General features: G+C 42.7%; 1 protein-coding gene across 1 annotated transcript in view; it reads left to right on the top strand.

Moving 5' to 3' along the window:
• Window positions 1-26,393, top strand: part of LOC147684544 (extracellular calcium-sensing receptor-like) — a 51,826-nt gene that overhangs the window by 15,655 nt on the left and 9,778 nt on the right. The window contains exons 2-3 of the mRNA XM_086939703.1: window positions 13,902-14,129; window positions 21,691-21,814. Of these exons, the coding sequence (XP_086795829.1) occupies window positions 13,902-14,129; window positions 21,691-21,814 (352 nt within the window). The remainder of the gene's footprint in view (window positions 1-13,901; window positions 14,130-21,690; window positions 21,815-26,393) is intronic.

Below are 26,393 nucleotides of genomic sequence, written 5' to 3' on the forward strand. Positions count from 1 at the left end.
TGCAAACGGATCTTGAGATTGCTGAAAGAAATTGTCCTGCTGTGTATGAGACTGAACGTCCACTTTAGGGCGAGACATGTGCCAGGGGTGTTAAACCAGGCAGCTGATGCGCTTTCTCGTTCCCGTATGCAGGCCTTCTGGGGTTTTCTGCCCTCAGCGGACCCGGTGGCGGCACCATTTCCCAAAGCTCTCTGGTCTCTCGGTGCCCCGGACTACAAGACCTCGTGGGAGAGAGTCTAGCACCCAGGACAAGGAAGGCGTATGAAGGGGCGTTCCGTTCCTATTGGTCCTTTTTGGGTTCTGCTGGGGGGGAGCTTTGGGGCCAAGAGGAGTATGTCCTGAAATTTCTGTTATCTTTACATCAGGCAGGCAAATCAGTGGCCACGGCCCAGAGGCACCGGGCCGCCATTTCTTTCATGGCACGGGCTCATGGTATCCAGGACCCCACAGCGTCTTTTGTGGTACAGAAAGCGCTGCGAGGGTGGCAACGCCTTGAGGGTCGCAGAGTGGACGAAAGGCACCCGATAGGTCTGGAAAGGTTGGCCCTGTTACTGTCCGTACTCCCTGCAACATGTTCATCTCAATCGGAGACAGTACTATTTCGGGCCGCTTTTGCATTGGCATTCCATGGGGCTATGCGGGTAAGCGAGCTGGTAGCAAGGAACAAGCAGGATTCGAGGGGGGGTCTGTGCCGAGAGCACATCCAAATTAAGGGGGAGACAATGGTAGTCTCGTTTGCCAGGTCCAAGACCGATCAGGGAGCGATCGGGGACAGTGTAGTAGTCCAGCGGATTCCCGGATCTCCCATGTGCCCGGTTGCATGCGTTGAGGAATATTTGGCGCTGAGGGCGGCATCTTGGGGGGGAAGCTTGCTGAGGCACGCCGACGCCACCCCACTGACGAGGTTTCAGTTCCAACGGGTGCTTGCGAGGGCAATTGCAGCTGCGGGCTTGAACCCGTGCGAGTTTGGGACCCATTCCTTCCGGATAGGGGCTGCTACAGAGGCTACAGCCAGGGGTCTGAGTGTTGAAAAAGTGAAACAGTTGGGGCGTTGGTCCTCGAATTGTTATAAAAGGTATGTGCGGTTGCACATGTTGTGAAGCTAATGTCATGCACTCACGCTTCTTGTTTTTGTTTGGTTTACAGTTTCGCGAGCTTACGAGGCGGGGCGGACTGTGCAGTCGACCCGACACCTGGGAACCAGCGGTCACAGATCACCGGCTGAGACAAGAGTGGTGTGGGTCGTGGGCCACTCATACGTGAGGCGTGCCACAGACGTATTCAAAGCAGGTGATATGAGTCACATGGCTGGGGAATACGGGTACAGGGTGACCTTCTACGGAAGGGGCGGGCTCTGTATTGACCAGTTTCAAACATTTATGGAGGGTTTGTTAGGGCGGACGAGGTCACCGCCATCTGTAATCATAGTGCATCTTGGGGGCAATGATTTGGTGACCGTTGGTCGACGGGTACTTCTCGAATTGATACTATCCACAGTAAGTTGGTTGGCGAGAAGGGTTCCGGGGTGCACGATTGCATGGTCACATATGATTCCACGGAAGGTGTGGCGGGGGGCTAATTCAGTGTCTGCTATAAATCATTCGGTGAAGAAAGTGAATAACAAACTTGGTAGGTTGTTCCGTACAGGTACATTGCATTCGATTTCTCATGGATGTATCAGGGGGGACCATATGTATCTGGAAGATGGGGTCCACTTGTCCCGGGAGGGGAATGTTTTACTCATAGGAGACTTCATAGCTTGGTTAAAGAGTTTGTGCAGCCATGACCTTTAAGTAGGAGTTTTGTGGGGGGTCCGGATAGCCGGTCAACTATCCGGCCTGTGGCGGTAAGGTCATGATCGGTGAGCAGTAATTGGAAGATCCCTAGAGGTGGGGGCGTCACCCATTACGGATGGGAGCGCCCGGGGGGGGCGGCCATTGGCCCCTCAAACGGGGAGGCGGTCCCCTCTAAGGATGGGGACGCCGAAAGGGAAGGCGGCCATGGGCCCCTCCCTGGGGAGGAGGGGCTACGGGCCCCTCCTGGGAATTTCCCGGGGCCAGGACATCTGCGACGGCAGATGTGGTAAGTTGTGTGGGGAGGGAGGGGGGTCTACGCTACCTTCTAGACACCTCACACGAGTCCTCGGATGACCACTAAGATGGCGTGGAGTTAACAGAGGGCCCCCGCTAAGACAAGGGAAATTAGAAGCAGGCACAGAGGTACAGCCCTCTGTGCGTCCGCCCCTCACAAGTGAGGGGGGAGTTCTGGTATGGGGGATCTGACACCGGTTACGACCTTGCCGTTGGCCCGTAATGTTAGGATGTACAATTTCAATTTTGAGAAATGCATTTGCAGGATGTTTAGTATCGGCTAGGAGAACCTTTGTATTAGAGATGTGTTAAGGTCAGCCAAAGAACATCGTAATGTGTAAATGAAATTGTACATGATATGAAACTGTAAATTTAATGTTTTAATTTTGTTTCATATTTTAATAAATACGGCCGGGAGGGTAACTCCCTCCCGCCTTCCAAAAGTTCAGAACCGTTTCCGTCTTCCCATCCTTGGGGATTGTGTTGAGAGGGGGTGGCGGGTATCTCAGCCATATGGAAAGGGGCGACCACTCGGTCCCCCCGAACGTATGGTGGAGTACCCCGATCCCCCCGGGAAGCCATTTTGGGCGGGAGGCGAGTCCCGGCTGGTATGCCCGAAGCGGCGTAGCTGGGGCGAGCCTTTTCCCGCCCAAGAGAGGGTTGTCCTAGACACCGACAACGCTAGCCACGCCCCGGAGGTGGATTGGAGGTGGGTCCACGCCCGCCCGAAGAAGGATAAAAGGAGCGACAAGCCGATGAAGCATCCTCTTGTTCCTGTGCTCTGAAGCTGCACCTCCCCGTTGCACGTGAGCTCGAGACGGAAAGAAGAGCCAATTTGACCCGCCCACCAGCCCCTGATGACAGCGAATTGTTTGAATAAAGTCGAGTGACGTGATAATTTTTCTCTTACAGGTTGTCTGAATAAAAGTTGGTAATTGGGTATGCAATAAAGTTGATAATTTTCTGTGTCAGCATGTGTTATTAAACAGTAGAGATAATATTTCGATTTGCATGAGTATAATCGTCTTTTTCTCCTCTTTAGCTTAGATTGTCGTATTTATTTTTGGTCGGGCGGTAAGGTCATGATCGGTGAGCAGTAATTGGAAGATCCCTACAGGTGGGGGCGTCACCCATTACGGATGGGAGCGCCCGGGGGGAGGCGGCCATTGGCCCCTCAAACGGGGAGGCGGTCCCCTCTAAGGATGGGGACGCCGAAAGGGAAGGCGGCCATGGGCCCCTCCCTGGGGAGGAGGGGCTACGGGCCCCTCCTGGGAATTTCCCGGGGCCAGGACATCTGCGACGGCAGATGTGGTAAGTTGTGTGGGGTGGGAGGGGGGTCTACGCTACCTTCTAGACACCTCACACGAGTCCTCGGATGACCACTAAGATGGCGTCGAGTTAACAGAGGGCCCCCGCTAAGACAAGGGAAATTGGAAGCAGGCACAGAGGTACAGCCCTCTGTGCGTCCGCCCCTCACAAGTGAGGGGGGAGTTCTGGTATGGGGGATCTGACACCGGTTACGACCTTGCCGTTGGCCCGTAATGTTAGGATGTACAATTTCAATTTTGAGAAATGCATTTGCAGGATGTTTAGTATCGGCTAGGAGAACCTTTGTATTAGAGATGTGTTAAGGTCAGCAAAAGAACATCGTAATGTGTAAATGAAATTGTACATGATATGAAACTGTAAATTTAATGTTTTAATTTTGTTTCATATTTTAATAAATACGGCCGGGAGGGTAATTCCCTCCCGCCTTCCAAAAGTTCAGAACCGTTTCCGTCTTCCCATCCTTGGGGATTGTGTTGAGAGGGGGTGGAGGGTATCTCAGCCATATGGACTAGGGATACAGAGAGGGGGAGAAGAAGAGACTGTACCGGTTATAAATTGCAAATAACCCAAAGACCATCTCGTCACTTTATAATTTGTAGTCATATACATCGTATTATAGGTTGTGGATTATTTAGACATTGTTATATATCTTAATCATAGCATCAAAGTATCATGACAGACATGGGCAAAACAATGAAGAAGTTATAATAAGCAGTGCAGATATCTTGCTTAAGTCGTGGAGTGACCGGGAGATCCTGCAGTAGGTCTGGTGTGGTCAGGACTTGTGTAGAAACCATGCACAGTGGAATAAAATTACATTAGACCTAGCTGGAAGAGAAGTAGGTGAAGAATCGAAGTAGGAGATGTGCTAAGAAATAAGTGCATGGGTGCTGAGCTGTGAAAGGGTGTATTCGAAGAGAAATTAACTCTCTCCTAAGATACTAGTTTTATGGGCGATTTTATTTGAGTAGTTTGGCATCCGGTGAGATTCAAATTGGTCTGTGAGGGGAACACCGGGCGAGAGCTGCAGTGCAACGTTGTCAGCACCTCTAAGGAAGGTGATCCATTCTTGCCACATTCTGAAGGATATCGATTTAAAGTTTTCCAGTTATTTAATATCAACTTGCAGGCTAAGGCAAGCATTAGGTCTTCAGCTGAGACATTCTCAATCCAGGTCTGAGTTGGAGAACATTTACTATTGATTTGAGTGCTTTTTGGCTGTTGTAACTTTAGAAGGGCAGTGTTTAAGTAAGAAAGGGCTTAATGTTTTGTGGGTGTGTGCATGTCCTTCCCAAAACCAATCCACAGCACTTCCTTAAGCCCATCTTACATTTTCCTAAACCCCTCTAATTTAGTTAGTTGCAAATATTCCTATTTTCCAGACACCTCCCATCCATCTCACATTTACTACAAAAATGTAGATGTACGTGTGCGAATGGCCACAGATGGTCATATCTAGGCTCGGCAGTAAACTCCAGTTGTGTAGTTTACGAAATTCCATCTTCCTAGATGTGAAGCAGAAGTTTTTTGTCTGTTTGTGCGCTTGACATTTGTTTTGGCGCTCACTCACAAGTGCCACGATAATGGGCTACTAGCAAGCTTGCGTGATACTTCGTGCTTATTTGCACTGTTTCCGGACGCACCAGCGCAATGTATTGTGGATCCTGTGCTTGAGAAGCAGCTTAGAAGCTTTTTGAGTGGATTTTCTTCTCCAACTGGCCGTTTTTCCAACTGGAAGAAAGTGCCCCATAGACTCCAAATTCATGTTCCTGCCTAGCAGGCTTCTCCCAGCAAGTATACCATTGGATTTAAGGACATTGTATTTGAGTTTTCACAAGTAAGTTAAAAAAATTGATGTATAGGAGTGTTGGTTCTTTGATTGGAGGCAGGCACCAGTATTTATTTATACTACTTTTATTCGATTTTTTAAATTTATTGTGGTGTGTGGCCTGCAGTTTCAGTAGGGGATACGTTATTTTTTGCATATAATTTTTCTCCTTTGTAAGCAGAATGTTGCACAATTTAGTAAAGGTTCTTTGTGTTTTTAACTATACTTGCAATAATCATTTAATTCTGTATGTGGCCTAGTCTGTCAATGGCCTTCCAACCGGTAGACCCAGTACTAGACATGGGTGCATGAAGCAACTTTTTCTGTGCTGTCTGTTAATTGAAACATCATTTAGGCCATGGATTGCATTGCATTAAATTACAAAAAAAAAGTCTTACTATATTTCAAGTTTTTCTCTGCAAACAGTGCATAGGTGGATCATTTTATTTGATGCCTTTGGAAAATGTGTGAAAACATTTTAGCCAAGTTAACTATCATATTTGTCATTGATGAATTTATGCTATTTTCTTTGTGTTAGTAGCATGACTCCTTTGTCTGGCAAGGGTGTGTGTGTGAGTGTGTTTGCCATAGGCCTCCATTTTTCCCCATGCCATGAGACCAGGGGCCATTTTTTGTATAGTAAGTGTCTACATAGGCCTGTATGCATTCTTTGTTGTGGCCATGCCTCTTTGCTGGTTGTTGTTGTGACCATGCAACTGGTGGCCATTGTGTGTAGCCTGTCAGAATACCTTGCCATAGGCCTGCATTTTTTCTTTATTTCTCATGCCTCCTGCTTGTTGTTGTAACCTTGCGGATGGTGGACATTTTGTGTAGCCACCCAATATGCTTTTGCCATAGGCCTGCATGTGTTCTTTGTTGTGGCCATGTCTCCGTGCTTGATGCTTGACCATGTGGTCGAGGCCATTTTGTTAACCAGCCTGTATGCTTTTGCAATAGGCCTGCATGTGTTCTTTGTTAGGACCATGCCTCCTTGCTGGTTGTTGCGTCAGCATGTGGCTGGCAGCCATTTTGTGTAGCCAGCCAGTGTGCTTTGCCATAGGCCTACATGTCTTCATTGTTCCCAAATCCCCATGCCTTCTTGCTCATCATTGTCGATGACCATGTTACACTGGCTGGCAGCCATTTTGTGCATCAAGCCAGTGTGCCTTTGCCATAGGCTTCCACAGAAGGATGCAATATCAGATTATATCAGATTAATAAAATGCTTGAAGATAATTTGACTTGTTGGTATTTTTTTATTTACATTTCCTTGTTATTTTTTTATTTACATTTTTTTCATTTTACATTTTTTATTTAAAGTGTGTTCAATTTTTTTATAATTAATTTGTTTTAATTTCATTTTTTAATTGTACTTTTTAAAATACTTTTTTTTAAATATTTTAATTTTACATGTTTGTGTTGTTTATATTTTATAAGAAGATGTTATAATTGAAAAAATGTAGGTTGTTCCATCATCCATCCATGAACTCTTTCCATGCTCATGACGAGCTGAGCTCGTCATGAGCCACGGCGCTCCGGTGTTCATGACGAGCTCAGTTCTTCATGAGCCGTGGAACGCTCGCATGCGGGGATAATTCCCCCACTGTGCTGAGCGTTACATGGGAACGGGTGTGGTCATGACGAGCTGAGCTCGTCATGAGCATGCGGGCGCCGTGCGCGCCCCCCTTCCCCCCCAGCACAGCGGGAAAATAACCCCGCAGCGAAGGGGTTAACCATAGGTGCACATCAGCTCAACAGCATTCAGTTATCAAGTTATATATAATTCAATTTCCTCCTATACACCCTGGCTGCAGTGCACTTTAGAGTAGACATTCGCATCATTTATTCACACACCTCACATATGAAATGCCAATGTTATCCTGTCTGATTTAAGTAGATGGACTGCACTACAAGGAAAGGAACAGGATATATAGATTGTATTTGGCATATTCATCACAATGTATCCATACACCAAACTTGACATCAAATCATTCACTTACTCCCACTTTACTCACTAGCTTCGATCACCACAACATATTATTTCCAACAAATTAATTCGCTGGGCATTAAGTAAGGAAAGGAAACTTGACTTACTCTACTGCAGGGTAGGGTAGCGGGATTAGGTGGGTAGGGCAGAGGTTTTGATATAGAATAGAGGGATCACTTCACTGATCTCTGATTCATCATCTTTGGCTTATTTAGTCACTGTACTAGTGTACAGAAGTTGACAAGTATAAAATGAATCTGTTATAAGAAACCATCAAATATATTCTGGAATTACTTCACTTCGCCTGATAAAATCAAATGTGGCACATGCCAAGAATGGATTTTCTAATTCTTTGGTAGGCTGGGACAGAAGGAGGAGTAAAGCACTAAGAAGTGACTGAGTGGGAGAAGAGAAACACACCTTTTGTAATCGGTTTGCAATGCATTGAAAACTGTAAATGCCACATTGCCTGAAGCAGACACACATTGAAAAGCCAACACTGCAATCACATGACTTCACAAATTAAACCATAGGTCTGTGGTAGGTGACTAAACACCATGGGCTGGGAGGGGGGATGATGAGTGATGGGTGGGGTACATTTGGCTCATTTAGCAAATACAGTGAGTTTAGGGAGTAGAACAAAAAATAAAAAAATCTCCCTGGCTTTGAACCAAAGTTTTGAAAACCCTATCTAATAAAGTAAAAAACGGAGGCAAACTGTATGCCCCTCTCCATGACAAGAGCAGCCTTGCGTATTCATCAAAAGAATCAAAACATTAATTAATCTTTTCATTCTAATTCACCCGTAGCCACCATGATTAAGCTTTGCTTTCTCTCATCCAGCCTTTCACCAACATTTCCAATCCATTTACATCCACTCAATAAACACCCTCTCTTCCAGCCATCCTTTTGCCCATCCACACCTTTACCCACCCAAGCACGCTTTCACTCAAATACCCTTTCACTCTTATACCATTTTCCTTTCTTTAAACCTTCCCCTACTTTATGTTTCCTTCAAGGCATCAATGCTCATTATGTGAGCTTTTGATGAGTTGCAGATAGAAGAGGCCATAATAACTCAACCTCCACTGTAGTTGGTAAAGCCGGGGGGGGAGGTTCACCGTCATGAGTTGATGACGCCCTGGTACTAGCTAGTGAGTATAATTGTCAAAAAAGCAAACAATTATGTGGCCCGTCCCTGCCGCCGCTTCTCCCCTTCCAACTGACTAGCCTCCTACAGCAGTACTGAAGGCAGCATCAGTAGTGGTCTGTGTGGCTGGAAAAAAAACATTATACATATTTTGGATGCCTGATACACTACCCTTTTATTTTTCAGTCACAAAATACAATCGAAATACATCACTACAGTTCGGTTACCACTGCAGTATCTTCTAACAAAAATATCACTCTGGACATTTGGTTGTTTCACACTAAGGGGCCGATTAGGATGGCGGACGGATCCTGTTGTGGGAAGGGACCGTCCGCCATAAGGGCGGAGGTCCCGTGCGTCGAATTAGGATGCACCCGCCACAGTGGTGGGTGCATCCTGCATTTTTAACATTGCGGTGGGCGGTGCTGAAAGCACCGTCCGCCGCAATGCTAAAAATGCATGTTGTGCGTTTCAAAGCACAACATGACAGGCACCTGCCATGTTGTACTTTGAAACGCAGGGGGGTACCCTAGGTACCCCCCATGTGCAACCCTATGCGCAACGTGCCCCCAAAGCAAAGAACGTATGCCTTTCCACTGCGGCAATGCCGCCATGGAAAGGCACAGGATCGCAGGTATCGTAATATGGTTGGCGGTGTCTCGCAGACACCGCCACCATAATGTATGAACTTTTTCCGCCGGTCGCAAAGGAGACCGGCGGAAAAGCGGCGGACGGTCTTCCCGTCCGCCGCGGACCGCCCAGCCATCCTAATGTGGCGGGGGTCATTTCAGTGAGGATGGCAAACGGATTGCCCCAGCCGGGCCGGCTGCGGCTGCCGCCAGTCCGGCGGGGGCAATCCGTCCGCCATCCTAATCGGCCCCTGTGCTAGGCAAGCCCAGCATGGAATAATGGTCAATGAAAGACAAATGCTGATGGCTGGAAAATGCAATGGGAGTGGGACCTCATACTTTTTTTCCAGCAATGCTGCACTGTCATGGAAATCTGCTGGTATATTGTATAAATGAAAATGAATGAAACAGCACACAACATTGGAGGGGTGGTCCAGGAGACCACGGCCACTCCCTCATGAACTCACCTGTTAGAACATGAGGAGGAGAAAGAAAGCCTTCTCAACAAACATACATGGTGAATATTATTTATAATAGTAGCTTACTTGCGCTTGCAATCTTCACAGTAGACAATAGAGTACCAAAATGTGTTATTCTTAGTCTTACTCTTACTCTTACAGTGCCACAAGATTATAGAAGAGAGGGAAAGATTACCAACAAAGCAAAAGATAACTAGAGACTAGGGTCCAGAAAAAGTTAGCTACCAAAAAAGAAAAACAAATTATTTAAAAAAGATAATGCAGAGATAACAGAAATAAAAAAAACTGTAATCCATTGTGCTTTGCATGTGTGGGTTCATATCCCGACTATGTCGCCACATGGAAGGAAGATGGCCGGCAAGGATGTCAGAGAAACTTTATTTCTCATCAGCAACACCAGCTTCCAGGCAGCAACCCTCATCCTGGATCCCAGCACCAACATTCTAATATCCCCCAAGGTTGTACTCTAAAACCACAACAATTATTACAAAACCCAACATTAGGGAAATAAAAACGAAATACTAGAACTTACTGGGGTTAGCAGAGCCCTCGGCAGCGGCACTGGTGGTCAGCGCCTCCTGACCAGCTTCTCTCGAACCCTCAAAAATGTCCCTCTTCTTGCCTTTGGGTGCTGATGTAAGACATGACTAAGATTTTAAAAAAACAGGCTAGTGATTCAGGTCATCTTTACAAAATCATTATGACAGGCAAACGCAGTCACATATTGTACTTCTCTAAACAGGTCTCCTATAGTACTAGTTTTGACTTTCATTGAGTTTCCCATACTAATCACTCTGGGCATTTGGTTGGTTCACACTATGTTAGATGAGCCCGGCATGGAAAAATGGTCAATTAAAAACATATGCTGATGGTTGGCAAATGCAATGGGACAGGGACCTCATACTTTTGTTTCCAGCAGTGCTGCACTGTAGTGGAAATATACTGGTAAATTGTATAAATGAAAATGAATGAGACAGCACACAACATTGGGGGGGGTGGTCCAAGAGACCATGGCAACTCTCTCATGAATTCAGCTATTAGTGCACAAGGAGTAGAAAGAAACCCTTCTCAACAAGCATACATTGTGAATATTATTTATAATACTAGCTTACTTGGGCTTGCAATCTTCATGGTAGAAAATAGAGTACCACAAAAATGTGTTATTCTTAGTCTTGCTCTTACATTAACACAAGATTATAGAACAGAGGGAACGATTACCAACAAAGCAAAAGATTAAATAGTAAACAAGGGACTAGAGACCGGAAAAAGTCAGCTGCCAAAAAAGAAAAACCATATAATGTAAGAAAAAAAAGATAATGCAGGGATAACAGTAATACAACAAAAACATCATCCATTGTACTTTGAGTGAGTGGGTTTGAATCCCGACCTTGTCGCCACTTGGAAGAAAGACGGCAGGCAAGGGTGTCAGATAAACTTTATTTCTCTTCAGCAACACCAGCCTCCAGACAGCAACTCTCATCCTGGAACCCAGCACCAACATTCTAATATACCCCAAGATTGTACTGTAAAACCACATCAATCATACCAAAACACAACATTAGGAAAATAAAAACTAAATAATAGAAACATACTGGGTTAGCAGAGCCCTCAGCTGTGGCACTGGTGGCCGGCGCCTCACGACCAGCCTCCTGACCAGCTTTTCCCGGACCCTCGACAATGTCCCTCTTCTTGCCCTTGGGTGCTGATGTAAGACATGATTAAGATAAAAAAAAAGATTATTGATTCAGTTAATCTTTACAAAATTATTATGACAGGCAAACGCAGTCAGATATTGTAAGTAAGTAATTGGTTATTGTTCGAATAATTAAAACCTTTACAATTACTCATGAAAAATAGTTATAGCAGCAATATTCATGATTTAAGATATTGTAAGTCTGGGCGGTGACTCTGCTCCACTCGCAGAGTTTGCAGAATTGTCCGCACTCCACGTTACGCAGAGCTTGCAGAGTTCTGAAAAACTCTGTACCACATAGCGGAGCAGAGTTTTTTCTGTCGCTTGCGTTCATCAATGTCAAGTTGGCGAGCTCGAGCGAGAAAAATCCACCTCCCGGTGAGATTTTTCCTTATTCATGACCGTTAACATCAAGTTGGCGAGCGCAAGAAAATCAACCACCCGGCAAGATTTCCCATCGCAGGTGGTCAGATTTCTCATTGCGAGTGGTCACGTATACTCGTGATCTCTTGCGTTGAGAAACCAACTGCACGCGTTGAGAAAGCTGCAACTCAAGTAAAAATCTACTCGAGCTGCAGAAAGGAAACAGCGTCCACTTGCACTGGCACTGAAAATCAGTGCGAACGGCATTTATTTACTTCTCTAAAACAGGTCACCTACAGTACTAGTTTTGACTACTATTGAGTTACCCATACTAATCCTAATAGGATTTCCTTAACAAAGACTACATTTAGAAGTAATAATTTGCAGTGAATGATCTTTGATTCTATTCTCATTTCTCAATCTTAAGTTCAACCCCCTTTTCAATACATATATGCTTACTACACATCGATGTTAGCTTGGGACTGTTCAAGCTACATAAAGAAAGTCACAGAGGAAATGCTTACTCACTGCTATCACTGATTTACTATGGTGACAGGCGGACAGTCAGCAATGGCTTCTTAATTAATCAACTAAAGTGAGTGCCAATGATGAGCATGATTAGGTAACACTGTTGAGTGCCTTCCTAGCTGAAACTAGAAACTGGATAGCATTATAATATTTAAACCTAAACTAAATGTAACTTACCTCTGAGCTTGAGCAGCATGCTATTCAGAATATTTGTTTTATCATTGTAGGACACAAACACAACAAATAATTAATTATCACCGAACCCCGGAATCTCGACGCCTAGCAGATCAAGCAGATCCTGTTCGCTGTCCACAATATCCGCCCAGTGGTGCATCAGTTGCTGCAGTGTGCCATATCTGGCTAGTGCACAGCACTCAGTGGCACACCCTCCCCAGTGCAGCCGATGCTCCTACAGGGGGTTTCTGCTGCCGGTCCTGCTGCCTGCTACCAGCATGGAGGGGAGGTGGCACTGCACAAAAAAACAGTGCTGCCACTTCCTCCTCACTAAAGATTGCCTAGAGCTGATCATTTGGGTGGCAGCACCGCTCACAAGGAAGGAAGATGTCCCTCTGCCATGGTGCTAGGTGGGGTAAAGAAAAAAAAGGAAGAGAAAGGGAAGGAAAGAAGAAATAAATAAGGAAGTTAGGGGAAAAATAAACAAAATACAAAAAGTCACAAAAACACCAACATTTTTTGAAAAACGAAAAATACACAAAGGCACACACTAATGTAAGATATAATATAGAGTGGTAGATACGTTTTAAAGGTGGAGCAATAATACATTAAAGAGGGGTTATGATTTAAGGCCAGCACCATAACAGCAGAAAAACAAGATAACAGCCCCCAATCGGACCATGTGGTGCCATTCACACATATTTGGACTGCAAGGACCCACATGAAAACCCCGTAGTGACATTTGTGTGCGATTTGGAACTCAAGAATACACTCTGCATTGCCATTGCAACGTGAATGGGAGTGCCAGCAAACTTTGCACGCAAGCGGGTGGTGTTTTTTTGCGACTTCGCGGAGTTCCGCAAACTCTGCCCGGGTCTGTCATACCTTCACACAAAAAATATTTTAGAGGCAGAGACCTCCTCTCTTATGTTATTTGTATTGTATGAGTAGCACTAAAGGAAGTACTACTAAACGTCGTTTGTGAATAGACCCCTATGAATGTAAGCATGCAGCATGTGAATGGCACAAACCTGCCACTGTTCCCTTGCAGATTGTAAATAACTAAGCTGCTAACCTTTCAACCAGGTGACCTGGATTACATGCCCAGTTATGAGCCTGTGATTTAGCGAAAACATTAATATGGGCCAGATGTAGAACCCTTTCATTTAGGCACTGAATGAAATGTACAACAGTGTTATTACACTGTTTTGCGATTCCCAATAGGGTCCCAACTTGCAAGGCTCATTAATATTAAGGAGCTTCACGCCCCTTCCTAATTGCGACTCTCAATTCCTAAAAAGCGAGTCACAAATAAATTGTGACTTGCTATTTAGGAATTGTACATGGCCAACAGTGTGCAAACCTGTTTGCGCATGCAAAATCACGTCGTACATTCTGCCCTATATCTTTAATTCTTAACATGCAAAAAGGTGTCATTTTCATTATTCACATGTCAGTTGCCCCATTTATGTATGGGTTTTTACCAATATTAGCTGTGGATTGAGTTGGCATTACCACAACATGTTTTTTCCCTTTTGGCATTTTGATAGATTGTGAAATTTTAATGAAATACATCAAGTGTAAATAACATTTTTATTAAAGATAAAAAGGCAAACATCACTCCAAATGATATGTTATATTCTGTATGTAGCTATTGCACTATGTGAAGAATGCCCGCATGGAGAACTCTGCTGGAGGTGAGGCATTCTTCGATGCCAACGGGGACTCACCACCTTTTCTTGATCTGTTGTACTGGCACATGACATCCAGCAACACTAGCAGTTTTGTCAAGGTTGGCACCTACGATGGAAAGGCCGCAGCTGGAAGCCAACTGACTATCAACATCAGCAGCATCCACTGGGGTGGAAAGTATACTGAGGTGAGAATACGGTGATATTCTTCTGAGGTCACCTTTACGACTAGTTTGCTATTGGGTTGTTCCTCTTTTCCCATTAGCACAGCTCTAGAGTGTGAGGAATGAGATGTACAAAGTAACTTTGGATACCCAAACTCAGTAATACACAAATAGACAAAGAATTTGTGAAGACTAAACTTGAACCAGGACTGGTCACAAAGGAAAGGAGATATTCCTAGATGCTTGCAATGGCCAATGCCTTGCCATGGATCACAATGAGAGGATAACTAAAAGCTAGAAATGGATGGTGACTGTAGCTCTGCTTCCCCTGTTCAATGTGCTATAAGTAAATCTGTTCAATGGTAAATGCTTATTACCTGTGTCTTTTACCACATATTCACACAATTACAGCTTACCACATAGTTCAGTTATAGCACCTCCACAGTGTCATTTGATATAGGAGTTCACAGAGACACTCCTGGATTCCAATTCACAACATTTACTTTGTTAGTCGATTAAGCTTTATAAAAAATACAACCAAAGATACGGTGCTGCATAAAACGGAGATGAGTGCTTTAGGCTGTGTATGCACTAACATACACAACTTTGCTCCATAGTGTAGGGTTGTGTGCCTGATATAAAGCATTGGTTTTGTGCTGGGAGTGCACCCTTCCAGTACAAAATACTATGCTTAGACCTAATTTAACCCATTTTCCTACTTTGTAATTGTGCTGTAGAGAAATAAACAGGCAAAGTGACAATATGAGACTTTTTAAATAAATAAAAAGTGAATATTTCAAATCAATGGTGCTTATAAGTTATCTCTCACTCGATGACGACATACTGTGACTAACCCCAGTCCTGTCAATGTTGAAGCCTAGAGCCAAATGGCCAAGAGGAGGATCCAGAGCTGTAAGAACGCAGTGAGGCAGCACACCAGCTTAGCAGGAAGGTGGCATATATTATGCCATGAACTGACAGCAATGCCACAGAGGTGCTGCCAAAGTGGAAAGCAGCAGCATGCTTCTGATGCAGAGCACGAATATGTCATGGAGCAAAATCACTTTTCAGACACAAATGGGTACACAGAAAACTATGGATAGAGAGCCAGGAATTCAGAGGACAAACAGGGGTGGGAACATGAATAGAGTGTAAATAACAAACAGTGGGGGCTCGCATATGCTGACAGAAGCAAAGAAAGCCAAAAAACTGGGAGATATTTCCAGGCACCGGTTCAATCTTTGCACTGTCCTTTTTTAAGACCGCAGGTGTCCTTTCCGCAACTATGAATTCAGGACTTGCTTAGCATCTATTTTTCCATCCACCATTCTCATCAAGATTGACCTCTTCTGAAGTTAAAGTGGAGTCCATATCCCTCCATGCATGGGTAAGTGTACTGAGCTGGCACAATCTTTCTTGATATTCATCACAGTACCACCCCAATGAATCCCTCAATCTCATGTTGGGGCCTGAATGATTTGGGGACTGTTGATGAAATTGAGACACCAGTGTCTGTGCATGCACAAAAGAGGTCAGCTCCCAGGATCATTCTGAGGCATCAAATACTTAACTAGAGATTAAATACTAGATCAATAATAGTTCTAGCTCTGAGCTATGAACCAATATGGAAGGCAGTGGAGTTCCTCTCTTATTGACTCCAACTTTAATAAAAGCTACCTGAAATAGAGAATGTTTCATCTCCTAAGTAAGCTGCACAACTGATTCTCCTACTCAGGATAGAATGTGGACCAACATATCTGGAGCCAAAATTAGGGTTCCACCCTGGCAAATATAGATATTTTGCACACAGCTATACCTTTCCCCCCAACCTGGTATTCTGTTAGGAGAAAGATATGCCAAAGGGTTTTGGGTGAATAGTTGCAAAACATAGAAAAGAGAGGTTTCTATGAGAATGCACAGAGTTGAGTGGGCAAACTCTGCCATGAAAATTCACTCCTTCACACATTCTGGTGCTTTATCAAAAATCACCAGTAATAATGTTATCTAGCTTTGCTAAATCTTTGTGTCTGCACAGCAGGCAGTGGATAATAGCCTGTAAATGGAAAATGTTTAACATCTATGGTATTTATCAGTTTTTTTCTGACAATTGGCAATGACTTGAGCTTCTTAATCAGCTCATCCATAAATCTTGAAGAGCTATTTTTGAAGCTGCCGGCAATCGTTTCAGAGGCACAACAAATGCCATAATCCACCACCATCTACAGTATATTAAACCATTGTGATAATTGTAATTCAATACATAATCCATTTAGATAATGGACAACATCTGGGTCAGGGTGTCAAGATGTTGCAATAATTCTACAGGTTTAGCTTTATCTCTTTCATCTGAGTGCAAACTGAATATTTCTTCATGTTATACTCGGAAATATCTAGACTAATTTGGCCACCAAAGGTGCCTTCGTAGAAACAATTTCATCTTTCTTGAACCATTGTGTTCTGTAATGTGAGAATTGTGGTAACATTACCTGACTTGAAATTGCATCTCTCAATGAGGCAAATATAGGGAATGGCTCCTTTATAGTTCTGTTGACTCCTTTCTACACCCTTGCAAATCATATTGTAGAAATTGTTCAACATTCCTCTGTCCTTTTCTGATTTGGACATGGTTCTTTAATTGATGTAAAATTTCTCTTTCTTGAGTTGTATCTGGTAAGGTTTTAGGAGCAGGCACCAGTTCTTCTCTGTCTTTCCCTTGTCTAGATACTGAATCAGCCTGGCCATGTCTATCTCCTGGCATACAGGGGACTTTGTTTTGCCATCAAGACACAAACAACCATATCATGCATGTCTGCCTTTCAAAAACTGCCTAGATATGAAATATAAAAGGGTTTTCTGGTCTGTCCAGACTGGTCTCATGTATTGCTCACCACTGTGTAAAAGCCTATTTCATCAAAAGAAGTTGTCTATGATAGATGCTATAATTGCATTCAGAAATGGTAAGCATTCCAGGGCAAATGCCCCTGAAAGCACAGCTTTTGTTGTGGGATCTCTCTATTGCAGGACAAATCCAATTGCAAATTCTGGAGCATCAGATTTAGCAATGATAATAAGTTGCATATTAGCATTGGAGCATGGGTACAGTTGTAAATTACATTGTCAAGGTGGGAAAGGCTTTCTTATATTTCAAGCCTCAGGTAATAGAATGCCATTTTATAGCAAACATTTGATTGGCCACACATCTGTGAAAAACAACTTAATACAATTTCTATTAACATCTGGAAAGCCTGAGAAATGTTGTATTTCCTTGACAGCAGTAGGGGCGATTTTTAAAGGCCAAACCCTGATCTGTGTTAAAAACACGTTTTTCTGCTTTACTGTAAAATCGATATTTCATTAACCGAGACAGTACTTCTCTTCCTTGAACATGTGTATGATACTGTTCAATACCTTTGGACTAAATGTGAACAGATCTTTAAAAATGCTGTTAACAAAATTCTGGAATGCTGCAGGGCCATTGCATGTAATGAATAGCGTCACCAGACAATCATTGTGCTGTAACGAGTGTTGAGGCTGGTTTGCACTCACCCCCCCCCCCTATGGATTCTGACCAAATTGGAAGCTCCTTGAAGATTGAGCTCGAAAAATATATTAGTCTCAATGGAATTAATCCAGCAGCATAGTTTTTGAGCGGGAGAGGGTAGTGTTTGTTAGTTTGATGTATTTATACTCTTGTTACTTTATGAATGACCAACAGTTCCCATTTGATTTTGGTATAAAGGTGGAATTGTGAATAAACCTCTCTCCCAAGTTTTCTTGCAGATATTGTGTTATTAATTTACTCTCTTTCCTTGCTAATTTTATAACTAAGGTGTCCAATTTGAGATAAGTTGAGTGTTTGTTTTTATATTAAGGTGTAATTAGTTAAATAGGACAAGGTAAATGTAAACATTGAATTATCCAAAGGAAAACGCTTACATTAGCTTTAAAGACTAATTGGCACTGTAATGAAAAGGTCTGGAACAAACAAGGGGGCATATTAGCAAGAACCTCGTTAAAATTATCGCTGTTTTAGCGGCAGAAAAGTGCAGCTAAAACAGCGATAATGGGCTTGCTAATAAGCTTTATAGAATTCCAATAGAAGCCCAGGTTAGATGTGCAGGACATCTAGCCTGGGCTTCTATTGGAATTCTATAACGCATATTAGTTAGCCCATTATCACTGTTTTAGCTGTACTTTCCTGCAGCTAAAACTGCGATAATTTCAAAGAGGTTCTTGCTAATATGCCCCAAGGTTCTTCTAAAAAAATTATCTGAAGGGACAGGTTTACTTGGGACCCTATTAATCATGCCTGTCTCAATTTGAGGACCCAAATTAGAGACTGACTCATTTGGCTCACCATATGCTGTGGTTTTAGTCTCTCCATGAGAAATCTTGTTGGTGTCAATAGATTGAAACTAGAGGTGGACATAACTCCCAAAATTCCTTGTGGTGGAATCAAGGGGAGTCAACAATAAAATAATCGAGATTATACCACCCAAAACCAGAATTACCACCACAACACAAAGATAAAATGTACTAAATCATTTAAAAATGTAGCAACCCGGTAAACAGATAAGTAATAATTTTAACATTGATTAACATCTTAACACCAAAAGAAATGGTAATAAATTATGTAAATATGTATTGACCATGTAAAACAATGACAAATACAAATATTGATACATACTTCAATACCACAAGGAAATGTAATAAACAATTGAATTATTAGTTGGACATTCAAATGAATTACAAATGAAAAAAAAACATTAATTAGGATGAATTAATATATAATTTTATAAAATCACTGCCCACCCAAACTCCAGATTATCCCAACCATCAGAAATACATTATATCGTACTATATCATCAGTCAACAAGAATATATTTCACAATAATATGAACAATGAGATAAAAACATAATTCAATACAAAAAACAACAACATAAAATTACTATTACACTAAATTATGTTTTAGTCTTTGATATTAGACCATATCACAACATAGTCAAATAATATTTATGAGTTGGTAAATTGGGGGAATGCCTTCCAGATACTCTAGTCATAACTGCCCTACTTGCTTCCAGCCTTCCGTCAACCTTCCTGGTACTATAATGTGTTTTGAGCTGGTGACTCATCCCATGGTCCTATGATTAAAAAGATTAGCACCTTCCAAAGGCCTCCTGGAATGATAGACTCAGCTGGTTGCTGTAATGAACCTTAAGCCTTTCCCACACTATAAACAAGAGGGGTCATGGGCAATTCTTTTTTAATGAGAGTGAAAACTATGTGGATATGCAATTTGACGTGCCCTCTAATAATTTTTTTATGCAAGAAACATACTGCTAATTTTGCTCCTATCCATTTTTCTATCCTGTCCTTCAAAGTTGTTTCCAATTCACATTTCTGGGAACCTATTTTGAAAGTGCAGGGTGGGAGAATTAAAAATTGAACATATCTCTCAATAACAGGAGGCAGACAACTACGACATTCCTCAAATTAGGCCACTCTTACAGGCTCAAACAGCTGATAAACCCTTAATATAACAGAGAAATCCAGTTTTAGACATCAAAATACCCTTTACTGTGATGTAATTCTACAAGCCCAGGCTTATAGATGAGGAAATGCCTCCACCTGAGAAACAGTATATTAACATCCCAGGGACCACTACCTGCCCTTAAAAAATGAAACTAAAACGTTTTATTTTTTTAAAAAATGCATCCCGTTTTCCTTTAAGGAAAATTAGCTGCATTTAGGAAAAAAAATAACTGCTTTATTGAAAAGCAGTCACAGACATGGAGGTCTGCTGAGCTCCCTGGGCCCTGGGAGGGCCAGCCATTCCCAATGAGGTCGCAAATTGCGAGTGGCTCATTAATATTCACAAGCCTCACATTTTGCACCCCATTGGGAATTACTGACAGTGTCTCTGTCAATGTTGTACATTTGCAACTCACAAATTGTGATTTGCAATTTTTCGCAAGTTGTGCGTCACAAAAGCAAATGGTCGTACATCTGGCCCCAAGTCAGGAAGGTAAAATATTTGACAGGGTAGAAAGTGCATCATATATCTAACCCCCGTATGCATCGTTGTCAACCTGAAATCACGCCTAGGTCCGGGTCTACCGCTTCCATAGATGGGCAATGGAGTTTAGTGCTTTTTTCAACTTAAAACATTACAAATTCATGTGTCAGGGTTCCCTTATTAGATGTCTGTGGTTTTGGTGTCATTTTCTTTATTACATTTTACCTTTTTCAGTTTAGGATTTTTATTGTTTGCTGTTTTGACTTTATTACTTTTTTGGTGCATATTATCCTAAGTAAAGCCCGTGTGTTCTGTGCCATAGGTAATATGGTGTTGAGCTCAGGGTAATTTATATATCGAGTTCACCCACTCAAGCTGATCTTATTGCTCCTTGACCGTTAGAGGTTCTCTTCTAAACATGTTCCATAATCACACAGGCATGTCCTGAAAAAGAACTAAGCCATCCATGTGACAGAGGTGCATGGTAATTGCTTGAGCTGCAACACCTATGATGTCACACACTGCATGTATAAGCACAGACTCTGACTAGAGAGGAAGACTCGTAAGGCAGGAGTCCTAGGTTTATTTTTTGTTATATGACGATACCATGCTTCCCTTTACCACACATGCCTTTGCAAAGCAGGCAATACAGTGAATATGTTGTTACCACACGTTCATTTAGCACGCAAGTCATTATACCAACTTTCCTTAGGAAAGAGGTGGACTTTGGAATAGTATAATTAAAAATCTAACACCAACAACGTGTTCCCTAAAGCAAGTCATTGTAAAGACTAATTGCTAAAGGAACGCATGGTCCCCACCGCTTAGTTGTAGTGCCCATGTTGTAAAGGCACTGTGTGGTTCTGACTATGTGGTAAAGGGTGTTTTCCTTTATTTTCAACTTGGAGAAACATTGGATTACACATACCTTTTCACGTTACACTTCCCTTTACTGATCACTAGGAGATGCTGTATTATTGGTATTTAGATGCTAATGTTTTCATTTCACAGTCTAGGTATTCAATTCTAGGTGCTACATGATTCCTACAACCAGAATAGTGGCACAAGGAGGCTTTAATACAATTGTTTAATGTCTAGTGATGTCATTCTTGCACAATCAGAAAGGGGTTAGCAGGCTAAGGCACCAACAGTATAGACCTATCTATAACCTGAAGCTCAAAAATGATAATTCCAGTTTGTTGAATAAACTTCCCATCTTTCTGGGTTGAATATAATTAGAAGTCATCCTGATGCAAAAGCCTAACCTGGCCTCTAGGTTACAAGTTAATAAATGGTGTCTATTAAGTCCTGTTAGTACTTTGGGGAGAGAATAATACATCTTTACCACAAAATAAAAACTAGTCATAGTTAATAGAAGAGCTATATGTTTCATCAGGTAGATAGCTCCAATGGATAGATTTAATATACCCTCTTTCACTCTTCTCTCCTCTCTCTCTCTCCATCTCTCTATCTCTCTTTCTTTCTCTCTCTCCCTCTCTCTCTCTCTCTCTCTCTCTCTCTCTCTCTCTATGCTCTTCTCTCTCTCACTCTCCCTGGAATTTTCTCAGGCCCCTATGTCAGTCTGCAGCAAAAGCTGTCCTCCAGGAGATAGGATATCAGCCATTGCTGGTCGACCTTCCTGCTGCTTCCAGTGTTTACCCTGTTCTGAGGGAACTATCTCCAACCATACAGGTGAGTTTAATTACTCTGTTCAAAATTTGTTAAAGCAGTAGTGGGTAACTATTTTTGACACAATGATTACATTATAAGTATGGGACCAAGATGTTTTTGACAATATTTTTTAACAAAATATTTTTGTATTCCAATATTTTTGCACACAATAATCCTTGCAAATTATTCTACATTGCCAACATGTACATCACACATAATAAATATTAATAAACATGGTATAAAAAGCATGGGCATGTTTCCGCTGCTCATTTTCATCTTACTTTCACCAGAACAAGACGTTGGCACAATAACAGTGATAGGTTGGTATTTACTTGCTGTTACTTAGTACGTGATGCCATTTCATGTGAGTCCAGTATCAAAAAATGTGGTAGTAAATCCACTTCCGTGTCTTTGTATTGTTCAAGGTTATCTGATGCAGTTCAACTCAAAGCATTTACAGATACGAGCCTTACATTTGCTCTATGAGATAAAAGTGCAATATTTATACAGTGCTCTGGGTGACATAGAAAAAAGGGCGGATGAGAAGGAAAGAGTTTTCAAGTGAGGATGAGGGACAAGGAAAGGTTGTGGTGACATATACACATCAACGTTGTTCGATGTGTACGTTTCCATACATGATAAGAATGTTCCCAATAAAATACATAACTCAATAGGACCCAAACAGTATCTTATGTGATGTCGCTAGAGTTTGTAGTAAAAATGTAGTCGACGTTTCGACCCCTTAGTTCAGGATGGATAGTGGTCCTTGAGGTGGGGTCTTCATCAGGACTGGGGGAGCACCTGTGGAAGACAAACCTCATGTGAGGGGGGGTGTTTACAAAGGTATGTGTGCTAGTAAATAGATCAGGTATGAATACCTACGTATAAAGATGATGGGGGACAAAATCCGCCGTATTCAGTAAAGGTAAAGGGCAAGAAAGCTCCTGCAATATGCAAATTAGTTTACGCCTCACCACTTTCAAATGTCACCAGCCGCCCCTGCTCACGATATGAGGCCCTTGAGAAACAAAGACAAAAAAAACAGTGCTTGTATTACAGCGTTATCATGCAATATGGCAGAGGCCGACGGTTCTTCAATTACAGTGCAATGCTGAATATATGTGAGGTGACAGAGTCAGCGATGTGACAACGAACAATGGAAGTGATCAAGGGGCCTGCATAAAAGGTGTGCCTTGTGTGAAGCGATCATAAAGTGATCCCCGTCACAACCCATTTGAGAGACCCCGTGTCAGCCTGCTTACCTCTCCCGAAGGTTTCACCTTGATTGTAGTGAACCGGAATGAGGCGGCTTTGTCTGTCTTCAAAGGAAAATCGTGCAGCACTGGGACGTCGCAATGCGCTTCGTCATGATGACCGGGTGATGGGGCAGAGACAGAACAAGCGTACTGTCAGAGCATCCTGAATGTGCAACGTCAACGGTAGAGCTAGCACAAGTGGGATGGTGCTACTGCGGCTGTCCTGCTGGAAATGGTCAGCGTAGTTGAACTGATATGTTGTATCAAAGGCTGTGTTTACACCAGTGTGATATAGGGGCACAGATATGTGTGTACGGTCATGGATGGGTATGAAAAGCCTAGTATGATTAAATCTAAGATGTGTGCTTGAACAAGTTGTATATTTTACCCAGTATATACAATATACACTGAACGTGAGGATGCAGTATCCAGATTATCCATCGTTATTTATACATATTGACATGTGCTCCATATAAATCACAAAAGTAACATATAATGGTAATCAGGAAATCAATTGACATACGTATGGCGTACTCTGGTACATAAGAAGCACGTGATGTATCTTGATTTAACTCGTAATCCTAACCTTGCATGTATGTTGAGTGACTCCCCAGAGGCACAAGTTGTATATTTACACTGGTATTACCAATATACACTGAACATAATGAAAAGCCTAGTATGATTAAATCTAAGATGTGTGCTTGAACAAGTTGTATATTTTATCCGGTATATACAATATACACTGAACGTGAGGATGCAGTATCCAGATTATCCATTGTTATTTATACATATTGACATTTGTTCCACATAAATCACAAAAGTAACATATAATGGTAATCAGGAAATCAATAGACATACGTATGGCGTACTCTAGTACATAAGAAGCACGTGATGTATCTTGATTTAAATCGTAATTTAACCTTGCATGTATGTTGAGTGACTCCCCAAAGGCATAAGTTGTATATTTACACTGATATTACCAATATACATTAAATTGATACTTGTATAGCGCACTACTCACCCACAAGGGTCTCAAGGCGCTTGTACGAATACCACTGTGGAACCCCTCCTGGCTTTCCCTGTGAGGCGTCCACTCCTGGGCACCCCCAAGGTGGAGGCCAGGCATCCTTAGCGTTGTGGGGGCCGTTGTGGAGATTAAGCAAGCTATTGCCCAGAGTTGCAGAGTGGGACTCCATGATTGGAATAGGCACCGAGGCGAGAATTATCAGGTCCGTGGAATTTTGAGCCCAAGACCCGCTGAGGCGGGGAATTGAACCCTGGTCCCGGGCTAGACCTCTGCATCAGGGTCTGCTGCTCTAATCATTGAGCCACACTTCTCCACTGAACATAATAATATAAAATCTAGGCCACCCGCCGTTATATATACACATAACACACATAACATATTAAGTTGGCCTGCGTTCCATATAAACCTACAAGAAGAACATGTAAAGGTAAGCATATACAAGGTGGCTGCTATCTCTCAAGAGGCACATAATATTTCCTAGATTTGAATTTTACAATACTCATAAGGTATCTGGATAAGATGTTCAAAAATATCCCACATGGTTATTCATAGGTATGGTAGATCCAGAAGAGTACATTTTAAATAAATGACAAGGGATGCATTGTTGGTATTGAGTGATTGCCTTACTCTGTTGTTAGACCTGTCAACTGCTTTTGTGCCCTCCAACTCATTTAGTCCATTATTCACGGTGTCCAGCAAGAACATCATCTTACATTCTCTGACATTGAGAAGTGACCCTATGTCACCCCCTCTTGGTCCCAGTGTTACTTTCTCTAGGACGAGCCATTTGATGGATTCGGGAGGATGGGAGTGTTCTTTGAAGTGTTCAACAAGGAGTGCCCCTGGTGTGCCGCATCGGATACGACTACAGTGCAGCAATATTCTGGTTTTCACCTTCTTGTGAGTTTGACCCACATATACTAGATTACAGGGACAGACAATAGCATAAATTATATCTTTGGAATTGCAGTTACTATGTGTTTTGATTTGGATGTCATGGTTCCTGTACCTAAATTGCTTGGTTTCAATCGTCATTTTGCAAGCCTTGCAATGTGTACATATGAAGTGGCCTATTACACTGGGTAGGTTCCACATCGATTGAATAGTGGGGCTTAGTGGGGACTCAAGCATGGCGCGTACAGTGGCCGTTGATAATTTTCTTAAACCTGTTACTTTGTGTGCAATACGTTGTAACACAGATCATTCTGTCGGATTTTCGTCTTGATGTTTTGGGTGTTAATAATGTCTCACGGTCTTGGTACCAGGTTCTTTTTCTGGCTCGAGTAACCAGTCTTTTAGGATATCCTCTTTAAAGTGGTCTGACTCCCTAAAGTAGTCTTCTTTCCAGGTACAGTTACTGCGGATGCGCAGGAACTGCTCGAATGGAAGATTGTCCCTGAGGCTCCTGTTATGATGACTGGCGTATCTTAGTAACAAGTTCCTTTCGGTAGGTTTTCTATATAATGTGCTGCATAGGTGGTCTTCTGATACCCTTATAGAGAAGTCTTAGAAGTCTATGGTGTTTCTGTTCCAAGTGGTCGTAAATGTTATGTCTTCTGAACATGTGTTCAACGATTCACAGAAACTTTGCAATCCAACTTCATCCCCTTCCCAAATGAGTAGGATGTCGTCTATATACCTTCGCCATTTGGTAATGTTCATTCGGTATGGGTTCCTATCAGACAGGATGTGTTGTTCCTCAAAGCTACTCATGGATGGTGGTCTCAATCCAGTAGTAGATGTCGGTAGGTGTGAGGGAGAATTTCTGTAGAAATGTCGTAGACGTACTTTACGGAAAAATCTATGTAACTCTGCCTTGACATTAAAGCGATTAGGAAATGAGGTTGGTACAAATGATAATCCCTTAGAAAAAATATTGGTTTCATCATCAGATAGTGTATGGTTTGAAAGATTGATAATGGGACTCCTTTCTGGAACTACCATCTGTAAGTTTTTCGTCTTGTGTTGATCTCGCCGTGGTTCTCTGGCTGGAACCGGACTTGTTTCGTGTTCTGGCTCCGGCATTGTCCCATGTCTGTTGCTGTTGGTTCTGTCCACTTCTGGGTCCTCTGTTCCAATTGCATCCCCTGCCTCTGGGTGGTCTCCACTGAGCGTCCTCTAAAAAAGGAAAGCCCGGGGAGTATTGCCCTTGCGGTTGGAACCATGGTTCCTGCTCTTGGTATCCAGCACTGGGTCCCGCCTGCTCGTTGTTACTCCCTGTGCTGTACGATGATTCTGAAAAGTTGGTTGAATGTCTGTAGGCCCTGCAGGTACGGGTAGGTTGCTTTTTTATATGAAAATCGAACGTCTTTCGCTA

The sequence above is a fragment of the Lissotriton vulgaris genome, chromosome 10, assembly GCF_964263255.1.
Source record: "Lissotriton vulgaris chromosome 10, aLisVul1.2, whole genome shotgun sequence".
Classification (NCBI taxonomy): domain Eukaryota; kingdom Metazoa; phylum Chordata; class Amphibia; order Caudata; family Salamandridae; genus Lissotriton; species Lissotriton vulgaris.